This window comes from Chiloscyllium plagiosum, chromosome 2 (genome assembly GCF_004010195.1).
Source record: "Chiloscyllium plagiosum isolate BGI_BamShark_2017 chromosome 2, ASM401019v2, whole genome shotgun sequence".
Taxonomy (NCBI): domain Eukaryota; kingdom Metazoa; phylum Chordata; class Chondrichthyes; order Orectolobiformes; family Hemiscylliidae; genus Chiloscyllium; species Chiloscyllium plagiosum.
The window spans coordinates 100,408,604-100,429,406 of record NC_057711.1 but is presented as its reverse complement, the minus strand read 5'-3'; the positions used below and the strand labels follow the sequence as shown (position 1 = coordinate 100,429,406).

General features: G+C 41.3%; 1 protein-coding gene across 44 annotated transcripts in view; it reads right to left on the bottom strand.

Moving 5' to 3' along the window:
* The window catches only part of LOC122562121 (receptor-type tyrosine-protein phosphatase delta), a 2,454,643-nt gene that overhangs the window by 43,581 nt on the left and 2,390,259 nt on the right, over nucleotides 1–20,803 (bottom strand). For all 44 annotated transcript variants that reach the window (XM_043714668.1, XM_043714784.1, XM_043714721.1 and 41 more), the window contains 2 exons: nucleotides 8,301–8,420; nucleotides 3,257–3,411 (listed from right to left, as the gene is read on the bottom strand). In XM_043714668.1, coding sequence (XP_043570603.1) covers nucleotides 3,257–3,411; nucleotides 8,301–8,420 — 275 coding nt within the window. The remainder of the gene's footprint in view (nucleotides 1–3,256; nucleotides 3,412–8,300; nucleotides 8,421–20,803) is intronic.

Sequence of the window (20,803 nt, the reverse complement as noted above, 5' to 3'; positions counted from 1 at the left end):
ATTTATATGCAATGTAAAAAATGTGACCCAGGTTGTAAACAGAAAGTTGGGAACAAATAGAAAAATTGCAGTTCTGACTTTGTTCAAGCTGCCAAATTTAGCAAAATCTGGCAGGGAACAGAATTGAAATGGTGCACCAACTCAACAATACATCGATTTTCCAACCTGTTTGTCAAATCAATTAAATAAAAAAGCCTTCAGCATGGAAGCTTAGAAAAAAAAACTGTCAATCCAGATATCCTGATGTGCAGTCGGGTCACCAATAGTGTATGGTGTAGTGAAATATTCAGCCACCATGTCTGCTGCAGCACTAACCCCAATTGGTTCAGCTTATTAGAATATTAATTGAAAGCATAAAAGGGTGGCAAGTACATGGGCAGGAAGAAGAAATGTTTTGAACATGACCTGGACAGTCACAATTCTTGTTTGTATACCCAAAGAGGAACCGTGCAACTTTAATTGTGGGCTGTTGTCCACCGGAGTGAGTCTATCCAATTGTTTTGAGCACAATCTCAATTGCTTGCTTTATCAAGGATAGTGAATGAGCACTGAAAGGATTTGAAAAGGTGACATATCAAAGATTGTGACACAACATGTAGCAGGACATGGTATAGGAGCTAACAGACCAGCATGAATAAAGGACTGGTTAACAGCAGCACACAGTACCAATACATAAGATTCTTTCAAGGTGGCAAGATGTAATCAGTGGACTGCAACAGGGATCATTGCTTGGGGTTCACCTATTTATACTCTGTTTAAATTATTTGGTTGAAGAGACCAAATGCACAGTTGCTATCCTTGCTAATGACACCAAGACTGGCAGGAAAGTAGGTCGCTAAGAGGGGGTAGAGAGCATGCAGGGATAGAGAAGGACTTTACATGAACTGGTTCATTGACACTCCATCAGAAATTGCAGAACTGATGGAGTGTCAGCTTCCTTGGGCTCATTTGATCATAATTGTTGCTTGTACAGTTGCAGTTATTTTGCAAATCTTTCTAAAATATCATTCAAAATTATTTTAATACCATTAATAAAACCTACTATGCATCATCTGGAAACAATGTCTCTTTGGCTAATGTCTACATCACAGTTTTACTTATTATTGAGTGCTGTTGGCAATGTTTTACAATGGCTATCATTTTATAATGACAGAATATACGGAGTTCCAAAAAACCCTTTGTAACACAACCAATATATGCTGTGACAAAATCTTTTCTATCACTAAAGCAGACTATTTGACTACTGTGCCAGTGATAACCCTTGGTTGAAGCAATCAAACCCTTCTCCCTGTGTGCCTTTTTCTGCTTCAAATATTTGTCAATTACTGAGTTATTGATCTAGGGTTGACCTTTTTTCTGTGGATTAATTATCGGCCCTATGATGAGATAATGGTACAGAAGCAACTGGCTGCAACATCAATAGATCAAGAGGAAAAATGGAGTAATACTGCTCCTGCATGCTGGAAGTGAGCATGTGTAGGTGTTGGATAGATACACGATCATGCTCAAATATTCTGCCTTTCACAATGGGAGACAGGAATTTATAAATGAAACACGATCAAGATGCAGTTCTGAAGTAGAGTCACTGGTGTCGGAATGTTAACTCTCTTTCCAACCACACATTCAGACATGCTGATTTTCTCCTGCAATTTCTGTTTTGTTTCAGATTTCTAGCATTCATAGGTCTTTGTTTCATTCAAGGTGCACTTAGTTCACCTTCTACTATTCTGGTTGTCTCTCAGCAATGGAATGGTTGGCTAATCACATCAAGCAATTCCTCCAAATTACTTGACAACAGACAAAGAAATAATATCAGGAGTTCCAGTGATGGAGAGTTTTGAGAAGGAGCCTCAAGTCCCACATCAAAGACCTGGGTTAGACTTGCATCTCACAACTGAGGTGAGAAATGGGATGCGCATGTTGAACTTAGCATATTTTTGCTAGAAGGATAATTTATTTCTGCCTTCCCAACCACCCATTGTCATGCAGTCTTGTTGTGTGTCAGAAAGACTTTGGGTGTGAATTCACATTTCTCCCTTGTGAGCACATAAAATCATTTTTACTTGCTGTCACACATGAGTTTTGTCAATAGGTGTAGGTTTTTTTTATTACTTGATCATGAAATTTGGGTATTGTAGCCTAGGCCAGTATTTATTGCCTAATCCTAATTGTTCAGTGGGGAAGTTCTGAGTCAATAACTATTCAGATAATAATCTGCCTTCCTGTTTTTGCCACCAAAGTGGATAACTATCTATTCACAGTATACTTCATGTAGGATGGCAAAACAGATCGAGTAACCTCCTGAAAATGCTTCTGATATGTCTACAGAAGGAGAAGTGAGCAACAGGATCTCCTGCTTTATCATGCTCAGTGTGAAGTGTTGCCGCTCTGGTAATAGGTTAAAAGCTTTCCAAGCAAATCTAGCTCTGGAACCAAACATCTGCCTTGTAAACCACGAGATGTAAGAAGTGATAAGAAGAAGAATGGTTTACTTACCAATATGCTGTATCACAAATTAGTCCTCTACAACCTCCAAGTGTTAATCTTGTGAAAAGACTTAACTAATTTTCATTTGAATGAACAGAACATTCCAGTTTTACAAAAGAATACTATAAGCTACATTGATCTTGTAAAAATCACGGAGTACATACAAACATTCTTCAAATTAAACCTATAAATTGCGATGTTAGTGTCATAAGCAGGGCTAAGTACAAAATGGCTCTTGAGTACAACAGGGTAATGGTCCCTGGGGGCAGACAATACACTCAAATATCATCTGAATACTGCAGCATACCTGTCAATAGAAGCATGTGAGAAACACTCCCTTTTTCAATGGAACATAGATATGTTATGATGGTTTGCGGCAAGGTCTGTATCATCACAATGCCAGGGACTACAATGTGAATGTCTGATCCCTTGTTATACGCTACTGTAATCTGACCATATGCCAGTCTTTAGAGAAACAACATTGATTGTGTAGAAATGTTGTGCAATAAATATCTTTTTCTTCCACATTTTTCATTTACATGTAACACCGTGGATTAATCCCTCTGCTAAACAGCAGAGAATAAGTCCAGGAAAACTGCTGGTAAATAACAGCTTTCAGCACCAATTTACAAATCTCAAATTGCAAGTGATGAACTTAAGTTGCATTGCGAACGTTTGTTGACATGTTGCACCACTATCCTTTTCTGATTTAAGTGAAATGTAGTCACGGCTTCCTGACGGCAGTGTATTTGTTAAAGCTGTCACTTACCTACAATGTACAACCATTGGCCCAGCATCTGGAGGGTTGCAGGCTTTTACTCGCCGCAGGAAGGCCAGGAATGGTGTTGGGTGTTCTGGAACCCCATGATCAGGCCATGCTGTGAACTGGAATTGTCGTACTTCCCTCTTTTCACTGCAGCCAATCTGTAGACAAGACAATTTTATTAACAGACCGATGAGAACATTTATAATTTCCACCCCCACCCAAAGGAAAATAACAATATTGGACGATGCTTTCACACTGCCATACATAATAATTTTCTGGTGCCTGGTATTCACAGATCAAATTACATTGCTCGTTGTTTTAATGAATGAAATGTATGTTTGCCTTCTGTCTTTTTACCTCAAATCCAATCTAAACAGAGCAAATGGAGATATCTGATCTGCAGATGTCAGACTGCGGTAATGTACTGTTCTTCTAATGAACCAAAATGTGAGCATGGAAATATACAAAGAAAATAATTAGATGAAAGCATTTCTGTGGTCACAGTTCTTGCAGTGGTATGCATCTTTGATTGAGAGAGACACCTCCTTCAAATGATTCACATCTGGCTCAGATACAGAAGTTCTGTGTTAACCTTGTCTTCAGTATCATTCCATGAGAACAGGTACATGCTACTTTGACCAGGTTTTTCAGAGATATCCAGAAGAAGAATGAGGGTTTAACCCTTTTCTTAAGCGTAACCAGGAAAATAATTTGTCATAGAATTGCTGACTAGTAAAGAAGCTAACTGATTTAACCTGGTTGCTTGGCAATACAGAACATTAAAGTTGCTGCAAAAAACTGACAAAGTTTTTTATCTTGCACTCATCAGGACAGACGCAATCATTCAAAATTTCAATGGGAAAATAAATATATGAGAGAAAGAAGGTGTTGACTAGCTGACAATTAGATTCTAACTGGTTGAGGCATTGTCACAGGGAATACACCAGGGAACACTGATCTCTCAAACCTTTGCTTGATTGAAAGAAACAATGCTCGATAATTTGTCTTTAGCTTCAGAGGATTGGGCTGGATGTAAGTAAGCCTCTTAAGTTGGTTATTATGTACTTCTCAGTGCACTCGGGATTGTTCAGTTCGTGCTGCCTAGTCACAGAATCATACTTAATATTGAATGGTGTGTTTTATGCTCAGCAAGCCTGGGATGGTTCAGTCCTGCCAGTACTCAGCTGAAAAACTGTGCTGTTTGGTATGATTTAAGAGTTAACATCATCAACTGGGCTCACGATGGTTTTATGCACTGTTCATGAACGGGGCCTGGTCACCGAAAGGAAGAAGGAAATTATCTAGGCCTTGCACACGCTTCAATCAAACAAAAGCCTGGGAAAGAACCAAACCCAACTGCACTCATCATGGTGACTCCATGACCAATTGGAATCAACTTGTCAAACAAAAGCTCGGGACCAGCTACTCTTTGGTGTATGCGCGAAAGCAATGCTTTGACCAATCAAAGTATGCCCCTCAATTAATTAAAATCCTTTTTGGCAGTGTTGTTGTTCCTTTTAAAATTTGGCATTCTTGCATCTGCACAAATCTGTGATAATGTGTCTATTTTCTCAGGAGTAAATCTAGGTAGTGCACTTCTTTGAAATAAATTATGGATGCTCATCAACTAGGGAGACTGAAACTCACTTTTGATAGTGAACAAACTCCATCCACACTGTGTCCCCATTCAAAACATCATGGCTGATTTGATAATCCTCAACATTATCTTCCTGCTGTTTCCCCATAATTCTCAATTCTTTCAACGATTAAAGATCTGTAGTGGAATCATTACTGAGTTGGAGATAAACTACTTTTCTTAAAATACAAGCAACTTTTAATCCAAATCTGAAGGATAAGTCCACCTTAGTGAAATATACCTGTCCTCACATGCAATAGGGATATTACAATGATACAATGCTTCTGTGCTCCAAAACAAGGCATCTGCAACTAATAAGGTTGTTCTATACACACTAGATTGTTACAGTCATGATATCTAAATCCTGGCAACGAATGCATAGAGAGAGGAATATAACCCATTAATAATCACATGACTTCAGAAAGCTTGGGTTTAAAATTCCTTCTTTCAATATTTTAGTCTTAAAAGTTCAATGTGAATACAAAAATGAGACTAAAAATCCTTCTTGTAGAATTGCACAATTACTGGCCTCCTCCCACTGCATCCAAACACTTCAATATGGGACTGTAGTACAGTGGAGCATATTCGACAATGACAATAACTACAGAAACAAGCCATGCAATTGTGTTGTGGTGTACAAACGAGGGAAATTGCTGCTTGTGATACGGTGGTAGTGTCCTGCCCTCTGATCCAGAAGGTCTGGGTTCAAGTTCTACCTGCTCTAGAGTTGTGTAATAAAATCACTGAACTGGTTGATGAGAAAATACCTATAAACTAGAGAGAGTGGCTCATGTTGCAGTGGTGGTCTATCCTCTGAGCCAGGAGAGCCATGTTCAAGTTTCACCTGCTCCAGGGATGTGTAGTGAAATCTCTGAACTGGCTGATGAGAAAATATTTTAAATTGATTGGACGGCTATTGTGGTGCAGTTATAGAGTCCCTGTCTCTGAGCTAGGAGACCCAGGTTAAAGTCCCACCAGCTCCAGAGGGTGTGTAATAACTTCTTTGAACAAATATTTATAAACAAAGGAGGCCAACAGCTCACTCAGCTCCTTCTTGTGCAGGAACCTGCAATTTGACAGCACTGAGCTCACCTCTAAAATGATGAGAATGCTTCCCCTAATTATCACACACTTTCTGCATGAAACAGTATTACAGCATTACAGCCCCGAATGCATCCTTTATTAATATGTCCTTCTGCTCCCATGTCTGGCAGTTGTGACTTAACATGAAACGATGGTGGCACAGTAGCTCAGTGGTTAGCACTGTTGCCTCAGTGCAATAGACTCAGGTTTAATTCCATCCTTGGGTGACTGGCTGTATGGAATAGTGCACACTTTCCCTATAACTGCATGGGTTTTCTTTGGGTGCTCTCGCTTCCCCCTGCAGTCTAAAGATGTCTAGATGAATTAGCCATGGGAAATACACACTTACAGGATAAGATAGGGGTTGGGCCTAGGTGGGATGCTCTTCAGAGGGTCAGTAGGGACTCCAAATGGTCTGCTTCTGCAATGTGGGGTTTCTATGATGCTCTAAGCTAACATCTTCTCCTCCACTCGGGGACTTCCGTACCTGAATAATGGCTATTGTCAAGGCTGAAGCGTCCGTGGGGCAGGATATTATCCTGCCAGATAATGCCAGATGCCTTTTGGATGATGGGTGGTGGGACATGTCATAATCAATTGGGTGGCCTGCCCACCACCACCTTAGTCATCACTGAGTTGACTTTCCAGAATACAGAAGGTAGGCAGACACTAAAACCAGCAGACTGCCGAGATATGGAAATAAATCATTATGGGTCAGTTGAGCTCGTTAGTAGCTCACTGACTGCAATATTACACTGTCCACATTTGAGGGGCTTTTGTGGCATGGTGACAGTCTCCCTACTTCCAGGCCCTGAGGCCATGATCAAGGTCCACCTATCCAAATATGTCAGAGCATCTCTGAGCAGGTTGACTGGAAAATATTTACACGGTCCACATTCAAACATATTTGTCAGAATGGCCCATCTGGGACAATAGTAGTGTCTCTAGCTCTGGCCAAATGTTCTGATATCAAGGTTCACTTGCTCCATATGTGTGTTATCACCAATCCTAACAGGTGGATTAAACATGTGTAAAATGGCTTCTTGTAGGTGAAAGTGAAGACTCCAGATGTTGGAGATCAGAGTTGAGAGTGTGGCGCTGGACAGGCACAGCAGGTCAGGGGGCATCTGAGGAGCGGGAGCATTGATGTTTCGTGCATAAGTCCTCCATCCTGATGAAGGGTTTATGCCCAAAACGTCCATTCTCCTGCTCCTCGGATGCTGCCTGACCTGCTGTGCTTTCCCAGCACCACGCTCTCAACTCTAAAACAGTTTCTTGTGGCAGGCAAGTGGGAATGACCTACTGCTTTTGGCAAACTTTTCAGAACAGTGAGAAGGCAGCACAGAGTTATTGTTGGTTGGGCCTTTGCCTATCGCCCAACCACTCCCTGCCAAAAGCCCCTTCCCCCAATCAAGCCTCCCATCCTTCCCAGGCCACAAATACTCAAGAAACTGTGTGGGCGGCACGGTGGCACAGTGGTTAGCACTGCTGCCTCACAGCGCTTGAGACCCGGGTTCAATTTCCGCCTCAGGCGACTGACTGTGTGGAGTTTGCACATTCTCCCCGTGTCTGCATGGGTTTCCTCCGGGTGCTCCGGTTTCCTCCCACAGTCCAAAGATGTGCAGGTCAGGTGAATTAGCCATGCTAAATTGCCTGTAGTGTTAGGTATAAGGGTAAATGTAGGGGTATGGGTGGATTGCGCTTCGGCGGGTCGGTGTGGACTTGTTGGGCCGAAGGGCCTGTTTCCACACTGTAATGTAATCTAATCTAAAAATCAGCAACCCTTTCTCTTCCTACTTGTCTAAAGTATGAATACCACACTTCATCCCTCCTCCCGCCAGATATGGGAATCAGGCTCTGCCCAAATTCCCCAAGGCATACCTGGATTAGGAGAGAACCCTGGGGTCTCTTGCACAACTTGTCTGCAGTTCTGGTAGTGCCCACTGTGGATCAGATAGAATGTCAGCTTGCCAGGAGATGGCATTCCCCAGTGAGAGGTATAAGGAGGCTCGATTTTCTCACTCAGTGTTTTACTGCTGCACGATAGACTTGGCCCAAGCATGTCAGCAAGCTCTCAACTTTTCATCTGGGAGTCTCATCCCCTAAGTTTCTACCAAATGGTCTTAGGATAGAGTACTGCATTGCAATGTCTTATGAGACGTTATGCTGATTTGTGTTTACAGTGAAGGAAAATGGGAGCATTTCGGGCAGCAGCTGGAGTTATTCATTAAATTAGCAATAAGATAGAATATAAATGTTGTAACTGTAAAGGAGATTAATTATTATTGAACAAAAAGCCATTAAAAGAGCAAAATAAAAAATACATACCTTGTCTAATGTTAATGTTCTAACGCAGTAAGTTGCCAGTTCAACTGTATCCTGCAGGGTAACTTGGATTAATCCAAAGGTTTCAGTTCCTCGCGATGGCCAATACTGGTCACATTTTACCTGTAAAAATAAGTATATTACTGTGTAGAGGGATATTTGCAGATAATAAGCAATGCTGATAAATGGTTTGTATAAATGGTTTGTATAAACTACATTTTTCCCATTTTATTGCTGTGGTTTGTTAATCAACTTGAAGTCAAGGTGATGAATACACTGACTGTGAAAGAGTCAATCATCTGTTTTCAGTCCATAAGAATCTGGTCAGCAGTGAGTGTTTCCAGTTGTAGATGGATTATCTAAAAGTCATAGGCTTTCCTGTCTGATTGTCATTTAAAGGTTCAGAAGGTATGAATAGAAAAGTGCTTATCTTGGTTCATAAGTACAAACTTTAAACTCTACCCTTCGGTAGAGTTCGGTAAAGGGTTCTTGGGCCCTCGAGTTATGGAATATGGGGGTTTTACTGAAGCACAAGCCTTGGCAAAATTTTCACCTTGTCAGTGAGAGCTGACATTGATGTCATTAGACAGGGATAGCATCTTACATTTTGTGTCTATTCTTCCAAAAATCCAAAGTGGCACCAACACTGGACTGATCCCAAAGATGACAGAAGTGACATTTGGAGAGAGGTTGGATTGGTTAAGTCTATATTCAATGGAGCTTAGAAGAATAAGTGAAAAGCTATGAAATTCAAAAGAGGAGTATAAGGGTGAATGCAGGGAGGATGCTCTTGATGTCTGTGGAGTCCAGAACAGGAGTCATAGTCTAAGGATTAGGCTAGGCTATTTGAGGTTGTGATGAAGAGAATTTTCTTCACCAAGAAGCTGGTGAGTCTATGAAATTCGCTGCCACAGAAACCAACTGAAGTCAAAAGATTTATTGTTTTCAAGAAAGAGAAAAGTTATAGTTCTTAGAGCTAAAGGAATCAAAGTATGTGGGGAGAAAGCAGAAATAGCATATTGAGTTCCATGATCACGCTGAATGGTGGAGCAGGCTCAAAAGCCGTACAGCCTGCTTATGTTCCTACTTTCTCATTTTCTGAAAGATCCAAAGAAGCCTAGTTGCATGGACTCAGGATGGAGAGCTGGAAATACATTTTTTGCTTTACAGTATAATGTAATGTGCATGTACAAAGCAAAACTGTGAACTTGCACTCAAAGAAAATCTACTCCTTTCCAGAACAAAGTTACTCACCGTAAATATTTACTTCCACTTTACACTTTGTGATAACAGACTGCATCCAACATGATGACTGCTTCTTTATCAAACATGTTGGAAGTATAAAATAAAATCAGAAATTACTGGGAAACACAGGCCTGTCAGCATCTGTGGAGAGAAAGCAGAATTAACGTTTCTAGTCTACTGAGTTCTGAAGAAAGGTCATCAGACCAGAAACGTTAACTCTGCTTTCTCTCCACAGATGCTGCCAGACCTGCTGCGTTTTACGTTAACTCGCTTTCTCTCCACAGATGCTGCCAGACCTGCTGCGTTTTTCCATCAATTTCTGATTTTGTTTCTGATTTCCAGCATTCACCGTTTTTTTTTCACATTTTGTAATTCTACATAACTTGGCTATGGGACAGTTCACCTCCTGAACTACAAAGATGCAAAATATTCCAGAGGTGCATGTTAAACTTAGCAGCATTAATCCAAAAATGCAGTGATTTCAGGAACCCTGTGCTATCTGTTTGAACAAATGAATCTTCAAGTTAATGTGCACTAAACAGCTCAATCACACACCCACTCAGGATAATAAAATGACAAAATGCATAGACTAGGCTCTTTCCCGCAAAATGTTAAATGGGTCAGTATTATCATTATATGACTAGAATTACAGGTTTTGCTGAAGAGCTGTTGTTGTGGAATTCCATTAAATTTATAATACCAAAGTTTTTTTTAGGAATATCTTTTTAATGCCACTACAGATGTTTAAAAATATAAAACGTAATGTGTTAATCATCAGCTTCCTGTAACAGGAAGATTTCAGGCAATAGCAAAAACAAACATTGAGGGTCAGCATGTTCTGAGCATGAAGTGGGCAATAATTTATGCTATATTCTTTGTTTTTTTTTCTTTGCAATTGTGCACAACATTCCAATTTGACATTACCAATTCAATTCTAACAATACAGCCATTTAATGCATTCTGTCTGTGCAATATTTGATAAGTAACGGTTTGAGAACCTCTGCACTGTGATGGAGACTAACACCATATTGTCACATTTTCTAAACTCTTCATACACTTATCCTTGCTCTTTCCTTTATATTGTGGATTATGTGCATCTATTTTATAACAGAACAAATATACTTTCTAACAGAACAAATTTACAAATTGAACTAAAAGGGAACTAAAGACAAATTAATGATTAATTTTAAAGGAATTCTACTGATTAATTTATCATTGTTGGATAGTTACCTTTTTCCAAGTGTTGCAGTTTTCTGATTGGAGCTGATAAATTATGACCCATATCCGTCATCAAATTAAGTGTTTCCTCATTTTAAGGCAAATATTTCAAGATAAAGAATTTAGGGTTGCAACAAACATGAAACATTATGTGCTTACCACTTGTATAATGATAATTTATTAAATTTGTACAAGCTGGAGTTACATAATTCTCTTTTGAGAGAGGCAGGTCAAGATGTCAGTCATATGTCCTGCCCTTCATTGTGGAAAGAAAAATGCCTTTGTTATAACTTCCGGTAAATAAGAGAGTAGTGATTTATCCAGGTCTATGAGCTTTCCTTTGTCACGCTTGTTGGACAGTCAGCATCTATCTGTCATGATAGGTCAGTCAGCCTTGTTATCCCCCTCTCTCTCTGAAGTAAAATTCTAAAATCAAATGTCTTCCACACTGTGACATTTATGAGGACCAACATAACATCCAAATAGCAGATAAATTGGAGTAAAAAAGTCTCATCCTACAGATCAGAAAAGAGTAATGCCAACTCAATGAATCTTATCTGGTTACTTTGAGCCATGTTACAAATACAACTTGACTTTCACTCATAAATAACCACAAGGAAATCATGGATGTGTGTGTGTTCAGGGCTAATGCCACCCAGAGATTTGTGCAGAACGTAAGGGTTCAGCCTTTCCAACATAAAACAGCTGGCCACTTCCGTCAGTGTAGCTCTGGTACCCACAATGAAGCAGCATCCAATGGTCTATTTTGCAACTCTGTTGCAGAACAAATTGTAACACTTCTCGTCTACGTGCTGTAACGGATGTTCAGACTGCATTGATGCAATCTCAGCTCTCTGCTGGCGAACTTCTTACTGCTACTCTTGTGCCAATAGATGACACTGTACAAAATGAGGTTCAGAGTGGTTGGGAGGGTCAGGGATCACATTGCTCCAGCAACTAGCTTACTCTGAAGATTGCCTGCAGATATTGTCCACTAGTGACAAGCCTCCTCCTCCCACTGCAAAGTCTGTGCTTATTCTCAAAGTCAAGAGAAATCTAAGATACACTGCACTCATATCTTAGAATTGTTATGATGTAGAAGGTCGTCATTTCACCCATCGTACCTGTACTAGCTCTTCAAACATGTAAATTTATGTAGTGCCAATCTCTTTTTTACCATACAATTGCACGCTAGTTCAATCCAAATAATTCCAATGCATTTACACCTGGCTCCACCACATTTTCAGGCAATGCATATCCTAACTACTCACTGAGTGAAAGAGATTTCTTTCCTCATAATATCTTTGCTTCATTTGCATATCAATTAAAATCTATGCTCTCTCATTCTTGTTCATTTTATGAGAAGAAATAGTATCATCTGGTCTGTGTACACGTTGATAAGTCACCAAAAAGATTATCTCTCCCCAGAGACTGTTCCAGCTTCACCCAACTGTAGAAATCATACAAACCTCAGAAAACTGCAGGAACAGCTGGAAGAAATAAATGATCAATTAATCTATTAAGACATAGTTATTCCTTGGTGAGTATCCATTCATGCTGCTTAACATGTGCTCAACTGAAGTATTTAAGCGAGGCCCATAACTGTGCTGTGAAACTCCAAAATGGTAACATGGCATCTGAACTGCTGCCAGGCATCATAAAATTCCAAAGTGCATATAGAGGTCATTCAGCACATCGAAACGCATCCCATCCAGAATCAACCCCCCAACCCTCTTTACATCACCCCACATTTACGATGGCTAACCAACATTACCTGCACATTCCTAGATAGGATGGGGCAATTTAGCATGGCCAATCCACCTTGCATCTTTGAACTGAGGGAGGAAACTGGAACACCCCGGCAGAAACCCTTGCAGAGAACGTACAAAATATACACAGTCTCACAAGGCTGGAATTCAACCCAGGTTCCTGACACGATGAAGCAGCAGAGCTAATCAATGTGCCACCATGCTGCCTGATGTTTTGGATCATGACCCAATACTTGTAGCTAATATTAGCAATGCATTCCCCATGACCTTTACCATGATAGCATCCAGAGTACATCATGGATACCATCCATAGAGTCACAGAATCATACAGCATGGAAAAAGACCCTTCAACCCACCTTGTCCATGCCGACCAGATTTCCTAAATTGAGTGAATCCCATTTGTCTGTGCTTGACCTCTATCCCTCTAAACTTTTCCTATCATGTACCTGTCCAGATGTTTTCAAAATGTCAATATTGTACCTGCCTCTTCCATTTCCATTGGTAACACGTTCAGTCAATGCACAACCTTCTGTGTGAAAATGCTGCTCTCCAGGTCCCTTTTAAATCTTTCCTCTTTCACCTTGAATCTATGCCTTTCAGTTTTGGATTCCCCTACCCTGGGGAAAACATCTTGACTATTCACCTTATCCTGCCTCCCATGATTTTATAAACTTCCAAAAAATCACCCCTCAGCCTCCAGGGAAAAAGTCCCAGCCTATTCAGCCTCACTTTATAAAGCAAACTGTCCAGTCTGAGTAACATTCTTTGAATTTTTTTTGTACCTTTTTCAGTTTAATAACATCATTGTCATAGCAGGGCGCCCAGAATTGTATGCAGTACTCCAAAAGTGGTCTTATCAATGTCTTGTACAGCCATAACATTATGTGTCACCTACTGTACTCAGTGCTCTGACTGATGAGGGGAAGCATGCCAAATGTCTTCCTCACCATCCAATCTGTGACATCAATTTCAAGGAACTGTGTATCTGTGCCCCTAAGTCTCTCTGTTCAACAGCACTTCTCAGGTCTGAGCATTGACTGTGAAAGTCGTGCCCTGGTCTGTCTCCCTAAAATGCAAAGTCTTACATTTATCTGCATGAAACTCCATCTGCCATTGCTTGGCCCCCTGGCCCAGTTGAGCAGAATCCCATTGTAGTCTTAGATAACTTTCTTCACTGTCCACTGCACCGGCAAATTTGGTGTCATTGCAAACTTATTAACTGTGCCTGCTATATTCTTTTCCAAATCATTTATATAAGTGACAAAGAACATGGGAGCCAGCATTGTTCCATGGCATGCTGATCATCACAATCCTCCAGTCTGAACAACAACCCTCTACCACCATCCAAATAAAAGCAAATTACTGCGGACGCTGGAATCTTGTCCAGTGCTTTCATGTGGCGGCACATGGCCCTGAGTGTGGCTTTTAGGATGCGGCGAGAACAGCAGTTGTTTAAGAGAAAATGCTGGAAAATCTCAGCAGGTCTGGCAGCATCTGTAAGGAGAGAAAAGAGCTGACATTTCGAGTCTAACTGACTCTTTGTCAAAGCCCTTTTACTATTTACTAAGACTCGCTTCCACACCCATATTTCCTTCCTCAGTGACTGTCTTCGCCTCCGACTTACTCCACGTGGATTTCAACTCATGCAGCCTCCAGGATTATAGGTACTTGCACGATATACAACATTTTTCCAACTGCTGTTCTCGCCGCATCCTAAAAGCCACACTCAGGGCCATGCGCCGCCACATGAAAGCACTCGACACCTCTCTCCAGCAGCACCAACTTACTCTATCTCAAAGCTGTCCTGGTCCACAGTTTCATTTCATCCTTCGTATTATTCAATGCCTTAACTCCAAACTTTTCCTGAGCTTTGACAAAGGGTCAGTTAGACTCGAAACGTCAGATCTTTTCTCTGCTTACAGATGCTGCCAGACCTGCTGAGATTTTCCAGCATTTTCTCTTTTGGTTTCTCTACCACCATCCTCTTTGTCCTACCATCAAGTTAATTCTGTACCCAATTGCCTAGCTCTCCTTGGATCTCATGTGATCTAACCTTACTAACCAGTCAAAGACCTTCCACTGATCTGTCTTCATCTATCTGTTTGGTCACCTCTTAGAAAAATAAATTCAATTAAATTTGTGAGACATGATTTCCCATGCACAAAGCCACGCTGACTATCCTTTATCAGTCCTTGCCTTTCCAAATGCAAGTAAATCCTGTCTCTCAGAATCCTCTCCACCAACTTACCCATCACTTAAGTTAGGTTCACTGGTCTGTAGTTTCCTTTCTTTTCCTTGCAGCATTTCTGAAACAATGACACAACATTTGCCACCCTCGAGTCTTCCGACACCTCACCCATACCTGTCAATGATAGAATGCCTCATAGCACCCAAATAAATAAAAGCAGATGGTACTGAGTCTAATTTTGGCTCGGACATAGGATTGCGGAAACAGTTTTGGAAGCTGACTCAGAAATCTGCTCTCTCATTCAATGCTTCAAAATAAATAAGAGAAAAAATAGCAAAACAAACAATATCTTGAAATGAATCCACAGCACCTCTATTTTGAATTATACAAAATGGGTCAGACCAGTATGTCTCATGTGTCAATGGTGGTGGGGAAGGTGTAGCTGGGGGGTGTAGTTGACCTTGGTTACAGTATCCATATGTTTAAACGATTTATTATATTTAGGCCATCTTTTTAAAGAGTGTTGGGATAATTTAGTCCACAGATGTAAGCACACTATTTTTGGTTGGACATGTAACTCTGGAATGTTTGGAATGATTAAATCTCAATTACCCAATGGTTGGCCCTCAGTAAAGCTACTTGGCTAGAGATATCACACATCTGCCTATCCTTTTCTTTAACAATTATAGTTGCTGGAGGGAATCCAATCCTTTCTTTGAACCAAAAATAGAAACATAGAAAATAGGAGTAGGAGTTGTTCATTTGGCCCTTCAAACCTACCCCACTAACCAATGCAGTATCCAGTTCCTGTATTCTCCCCATATCCTTTGATCTCTTTAACCCTAAAATGAGTATTTTGCATCAATCTTTACTATGGAAAATGACATGGAATATATAGAATAGATGGTGACACCTTGAAAAATGGCCATATTACAGAGGAGGTAGTGCTGGAAGTCTTGAAATGCATAAAGGTGGATAAATCCCCAGGACCTGATCAGCTGTACCCGAGAATTCTGTGAGAAGCGAGGCAAGTGATTGCTGGGCCTCTTGCTGAGATATTTGTATCATCAATAGTCACAGGTGAGATGCCGGAAGACTGGAGGTTGGCTAACGTGGTGCCACTGTTTAAGAAGGGTGGTAAGGAAAAGCCAGGGAACTATAGACCAGTGAGCGTGACGTCGGTAGTGGGCAAGTTGTTGGAGGGAATCCTGAAGGACAGGATGTATATGTATTTGAAAGGCAAAGACTGTTTAGGGATAGTCAACATGGCTTTGTGCGTGGGAATTCATGTCTCACAAACTTGATTGAGTTTTTTGAAGACGTAACAAAGAGGATTGATGAAGGCAGAGTAGTAGATGTGATCTATATGGACTTCAGTAAGGCATTCTACAAGGTTCCCCATGGGAGACAGGTTAGCAAGGTTAGATCTCATGGAATAAAGGGAGAACTAACCATTTGGATACAGAACTGGCTCAAAGGTAGAAGACACAGGGTGGTGCTGGAGGGTTGTTTTTCAGACTGGAGGCCTGTGACCAATGGAGTGCCACAAGGATCGGTGCTGGGCCCTCTACTTTTTATCATTTATATAAATGATTTGTATGCAAGCATAAGAGCTATAGGTAGTACGTTTGCAGATGACACCAAAATTGGAGGTGTAGTGGACAGCAAAGTGGGTGACCTCAGATTACAACAGATGGGCCAATGGGCTGAGAAGTGGCAGATGGAGTTTAATTCAGATAATGCAAGGTGCTGCATTTTGGGAAAGCAAATCTTAGCAGGATTTATACACTTAACGGTAAGGTCCGAGGATGTTGTGAAACATGAAAGGGTTTGAAAAAGATTTACAAGGATGTTGCCAGGGTTGGAGGATTTGAGCTATAGGGAGAGGCTGAATAGGCTGGGGCTCTTTTCCCTGGAGCGTGGAGGCTGAGGGGTGATCTTATAGAGGTTTACAAAATTATGAGGGGCATGGATAGGGTAAATAGGCAAAGTCTTTTCCCTGGGGTGGGGGAGTCCAGAACTAGAGGGCATAGGTTTAGGGTGAGAGGGGAAAGATATAAAAGAGACCTAAGGGGCAACTTTTTCACGCAGTGGGTGGTACGTGTATGGAATGAGCCGCCAGAGGAAGTGTGGAGGCTGGTACAATTGCAACATTTAAGACGCATTTGGATGGGTATATGAATAGGAAGGGTTTGGAGGGAGATGGACCGAGTGCTGGCAGGTGGGACTAGATTGGGTTGGGATATCTGGTCGGCATGGACACATTGGACCGAAGAGTCTGTCTCCATACTGTACATCTCTATGACTCTGTACATCTAAACCCTTGATGAAAACATTCAATGATTTGGCCTCAATGGCTTTCTTTGGCAAAAAAGACAGTCAAGAAAGGGTGAGAGGTGGCTCGATTATGTTGTTGTTATTGTCAATTACCCTCCTCTGGTTTATTAAGTTCTGCCACAGAATAAATACAATGGTTTTTCAGTAGGTGGCGAAGGAGTGTACACAGAAATATTGACTGAGATTTTATATTTGCAAATCATGAATGCATTGATACATACGTAAAACTGAGCATGAAAATGATGCTGATGAATCAAAATGCAGGTTTCACAAAATAAAGTGTGTGAATGGTCTCTATTACTGATTTTTTTTTAAAAAAGGCCATTTAAAAAAGATCATTAATGGGCAATTGAACTTGAGCCAACTGACTCGAATATCATGTTGCCCTCACCATAATATGTTTGGTGTGGGCAGAAAGGTGAGAGAGAGGAGCCTGCTTTATTAACACATAAGAAGGGGCAAGAGTGAAGCCATACAGTCTGTTTTGAAATCAAACCCCACCCCACCCCAAAATGATAGTCTGTGTTTGAAACTACCAGCCCAGCGTCCAAACACCGCTCCATTCCTGAAAGTGTCTGATCCCTTTCTGTTCAGAGACCTTGTGAGTGATCGGAGCCTAATACCAACAATGCTCTTTGTGGTTTTACTGTTCGTCCAGGTAGTACCTGCCACTGAGTGGTGGGAATATCAGAGGCCCTGGCCAGCAGCTTTCAAGGGTTGGACTTTCTCTCTCTGAGGGGTTAGAAGTCCCATTCTCTGCATTTTCAGGGCTCCTGGAGCATATTTTCACTAGTAAGCAGTCCTTTTGTATGTCATATAGTTTGCAACATCATGTTTCTACCAGAGGGGATGGGTTTGGAATGCGGGGTGGGAGGGGGAGGAGCAAAATGTACCTTTTCTGCCTCATAAAATTCACCCGTCTACCATCAAAACTATGCGAGTGTATCTGATTTGCAAATGGATTAAAAACTGAACAGCTTTTACAGAAACAGCCTGGTTGTTGTTTTGCAATCTGTGCGTCCACACCACCATAATAAAAATTTGTGGCACAGGAGGAAAGCAGACATATCAACACTTGGAATGCTGCCCAACCTACTGCAGCTCCTCATGACATTTGTGTGAATTATTAATGTAGTCTTACTCATTGGAAAGGAATAAAGATGAAAACTATTAATTGTTGCACTGCTGGAATATGCCAGAACACTGCACAATAGGAAAACTAAAAGAGAGTTCTCAAAGAGCCAGTAAAGTCATGTACAAAAGAGAATGAAGCTTATATAAGTCAGGTTTGCAAGAGTATCTCACCTGAGACAAGAAACACTTAGCAGAGACAACATCATACAGTGAGGAGGGGAGGAAGAAAAACAATGATTTTGAAGAAGTGATGTTGGATATATTGAAAAGAAGCACAACAGATGGTGAAAATCAGCTCCAAGCTGATGGACATGTGGAGAGAGCTATCGAAACAGAAGACTGGGTTATCAGTTTTGGATTTTCATAGACTCAGTACAGAGACTTATTTCTCCACCCACTCCTGCAACGAACATTTGATACCACCCAGGAAAAGACTCATCTCTCTTCCCATAAAATGGTATCAGAAACAAACTTCAATAATCACTGTTTTTCATATCAAAGAATAATGCATCTATATTTAAGTCTGTTGGTTTTCATTAAGATTGAATTAAATTAAAAAGTGTTCTGGCTAATCCAAGCAGCCATCCTAAATAAATTGAACATTATTAGATGCATTAGTGCTGAGACAGACTGATTTATGAGGCAGGTACAAACAATGACTGCAGATGATTGAAACCAGAGTCTAGATTAGAATGGTGCTGGAAAAGCACAGCAGTTCAGGCAGCATCCGAGAAACAGTAAAATCGACGTTTTGGGCAAAAGCCCTTCATCAGGAATACAGGCAGAGAGTCTGAAGGGTAGAGAGATAAGTGAGAGGAGGGTGAGGGTGGGGAGATAGTAGCATAGAGTACAATAGGGGAGTGGGGGAGGGGATGAAGGTGATAGGTCAGGGGAGGGTGGAGTGGATAAGATGATACGCAGGTAGGACAAGTCATAAGGACAGTGCTGAGCTGGAAGTTTGGAACTGGGGTGAGGTGGGGGAAGGGGAAATGAGGAAACTGTTGAAGTCCACATTGATGCCCTAGGGTTGAAGAGTTCTGAGGCAGAAGATGAAGTGTTCTTCCTCCAGGCATCTGGTGGTGAGGGAGCGGCGGTGAAGGAGGCCCAGGAGCTCCATGTCCTCGGCAGAGTGGGAGGGGGAGTTGAAATGTTGGGCCACAGGGCGGTGTGGTTGATTGGTGCGGGTGTCCCAGAGATGTTCCCTAAAGCATTCTGCTAGGAGGCGTCCAGTCTCCCCAATGTAGAGGAGACCGCATCGGGAGCAACGGATACAATAAATGATATTAGTGAATGTGCAAGTAAAACTTTGATGGATGTGGAAGGCTCCTTTAGGGCCTTAGATGGAGGTGAGGGAGGAGGTGTGGGCGCAGGTTTTACAGTTCCTGCGGTGGCAGGGGAAAGTGCCAGGATGGGATGGTGCGTTGTATTCGCTGAGTTTAGAAGAATGAGAGGCGATTGTATTGAAACTTAGGATTCTTAATAGGACTGATCAGGTAGATGCAGAGAGGTTGTTCCCCTTGTGGGAGAGTCTAGAACCAGAGTGACAGGTGAGAATCTTTCCGAGAGTAGTCAGTCTGCTGGAGTTCATTATCACAGAGGGCTGCTGAGGCTGGGTTGTGATGTATATTAACAAGACTGAGATGGACAGGTTTTTAATGATTAAGGGAATCCAGGGTTATTGAGAAAAGCAATGAAGCAGAGTTGACAACTGTCAGATTACAGTGATCTCATTGAATGGTGAAGTAGACTCCATGGGCTGAATGGCCTGCTTCTGCTCCTATCTTTTATGATTGACCCACAGCACCTTCCCATGCAATCTCAGGAGGCATATCACTTATCCTTTTCCTCCTCCCTCCTCATTGTGCAGTATGTCAAAGACTCCTTCCTAGTGAAGTTGCAATTTACCAGCATTTCTTTTAATCTTTGACAACCACCTGATGAAGAAGTGGTGCTCTGAAAGCTAGTGCTTCCAATTAAACCTGTTGGACTATAACCTGGTGTTGTGATTTTTAACTTAATGAAAGTGAAGTACTGTACTTGCGAGAGATCTGAAATAAAAACAAAGTATACAGAGAATCTCAGGCTGGTAGCATCCACGGAGAAAGAAATGAAGTTACTGTTTTGAGTCCAATGGCTCTTCTGAATTATTAACACCTACCCTGGACCTAACTCTCTTCTCCTGAAACACACTCTTCATATTTTGTTCTATGATACCCAGAATCTGTAGTGTCCCTCATTCTTCCTTTTTATTCCCTATCGTTTTCATCCAGCATCTGTTTACAAAACATATTACATCACTTTTCCACTTCTCATCTCTGAAGAAAAGTTATATTGGACTCAAAACATATTAATCCTTTCTTCCTTCACAGATACTGCTACACCTGAGTTTCACCAGCACTTTCGGTGTTTATTTCCCTTTTCGAAAATCTGCAGTATTTTGCATTTGTGTGATGCTGCTTCTCTCTGTCTGTCTCTCTCACTCTCCTTTCTTTCTCACTCTTTTCTTTCTCTCTCTCACTCTTTTCACTCTCACTCTCACTCTCACTCTCACTCTTTTCTTTCTCTCTCTTTTCTTTTCTCTCTATCCCTTGATTTCTACCCCCCCCGCCCCCCCC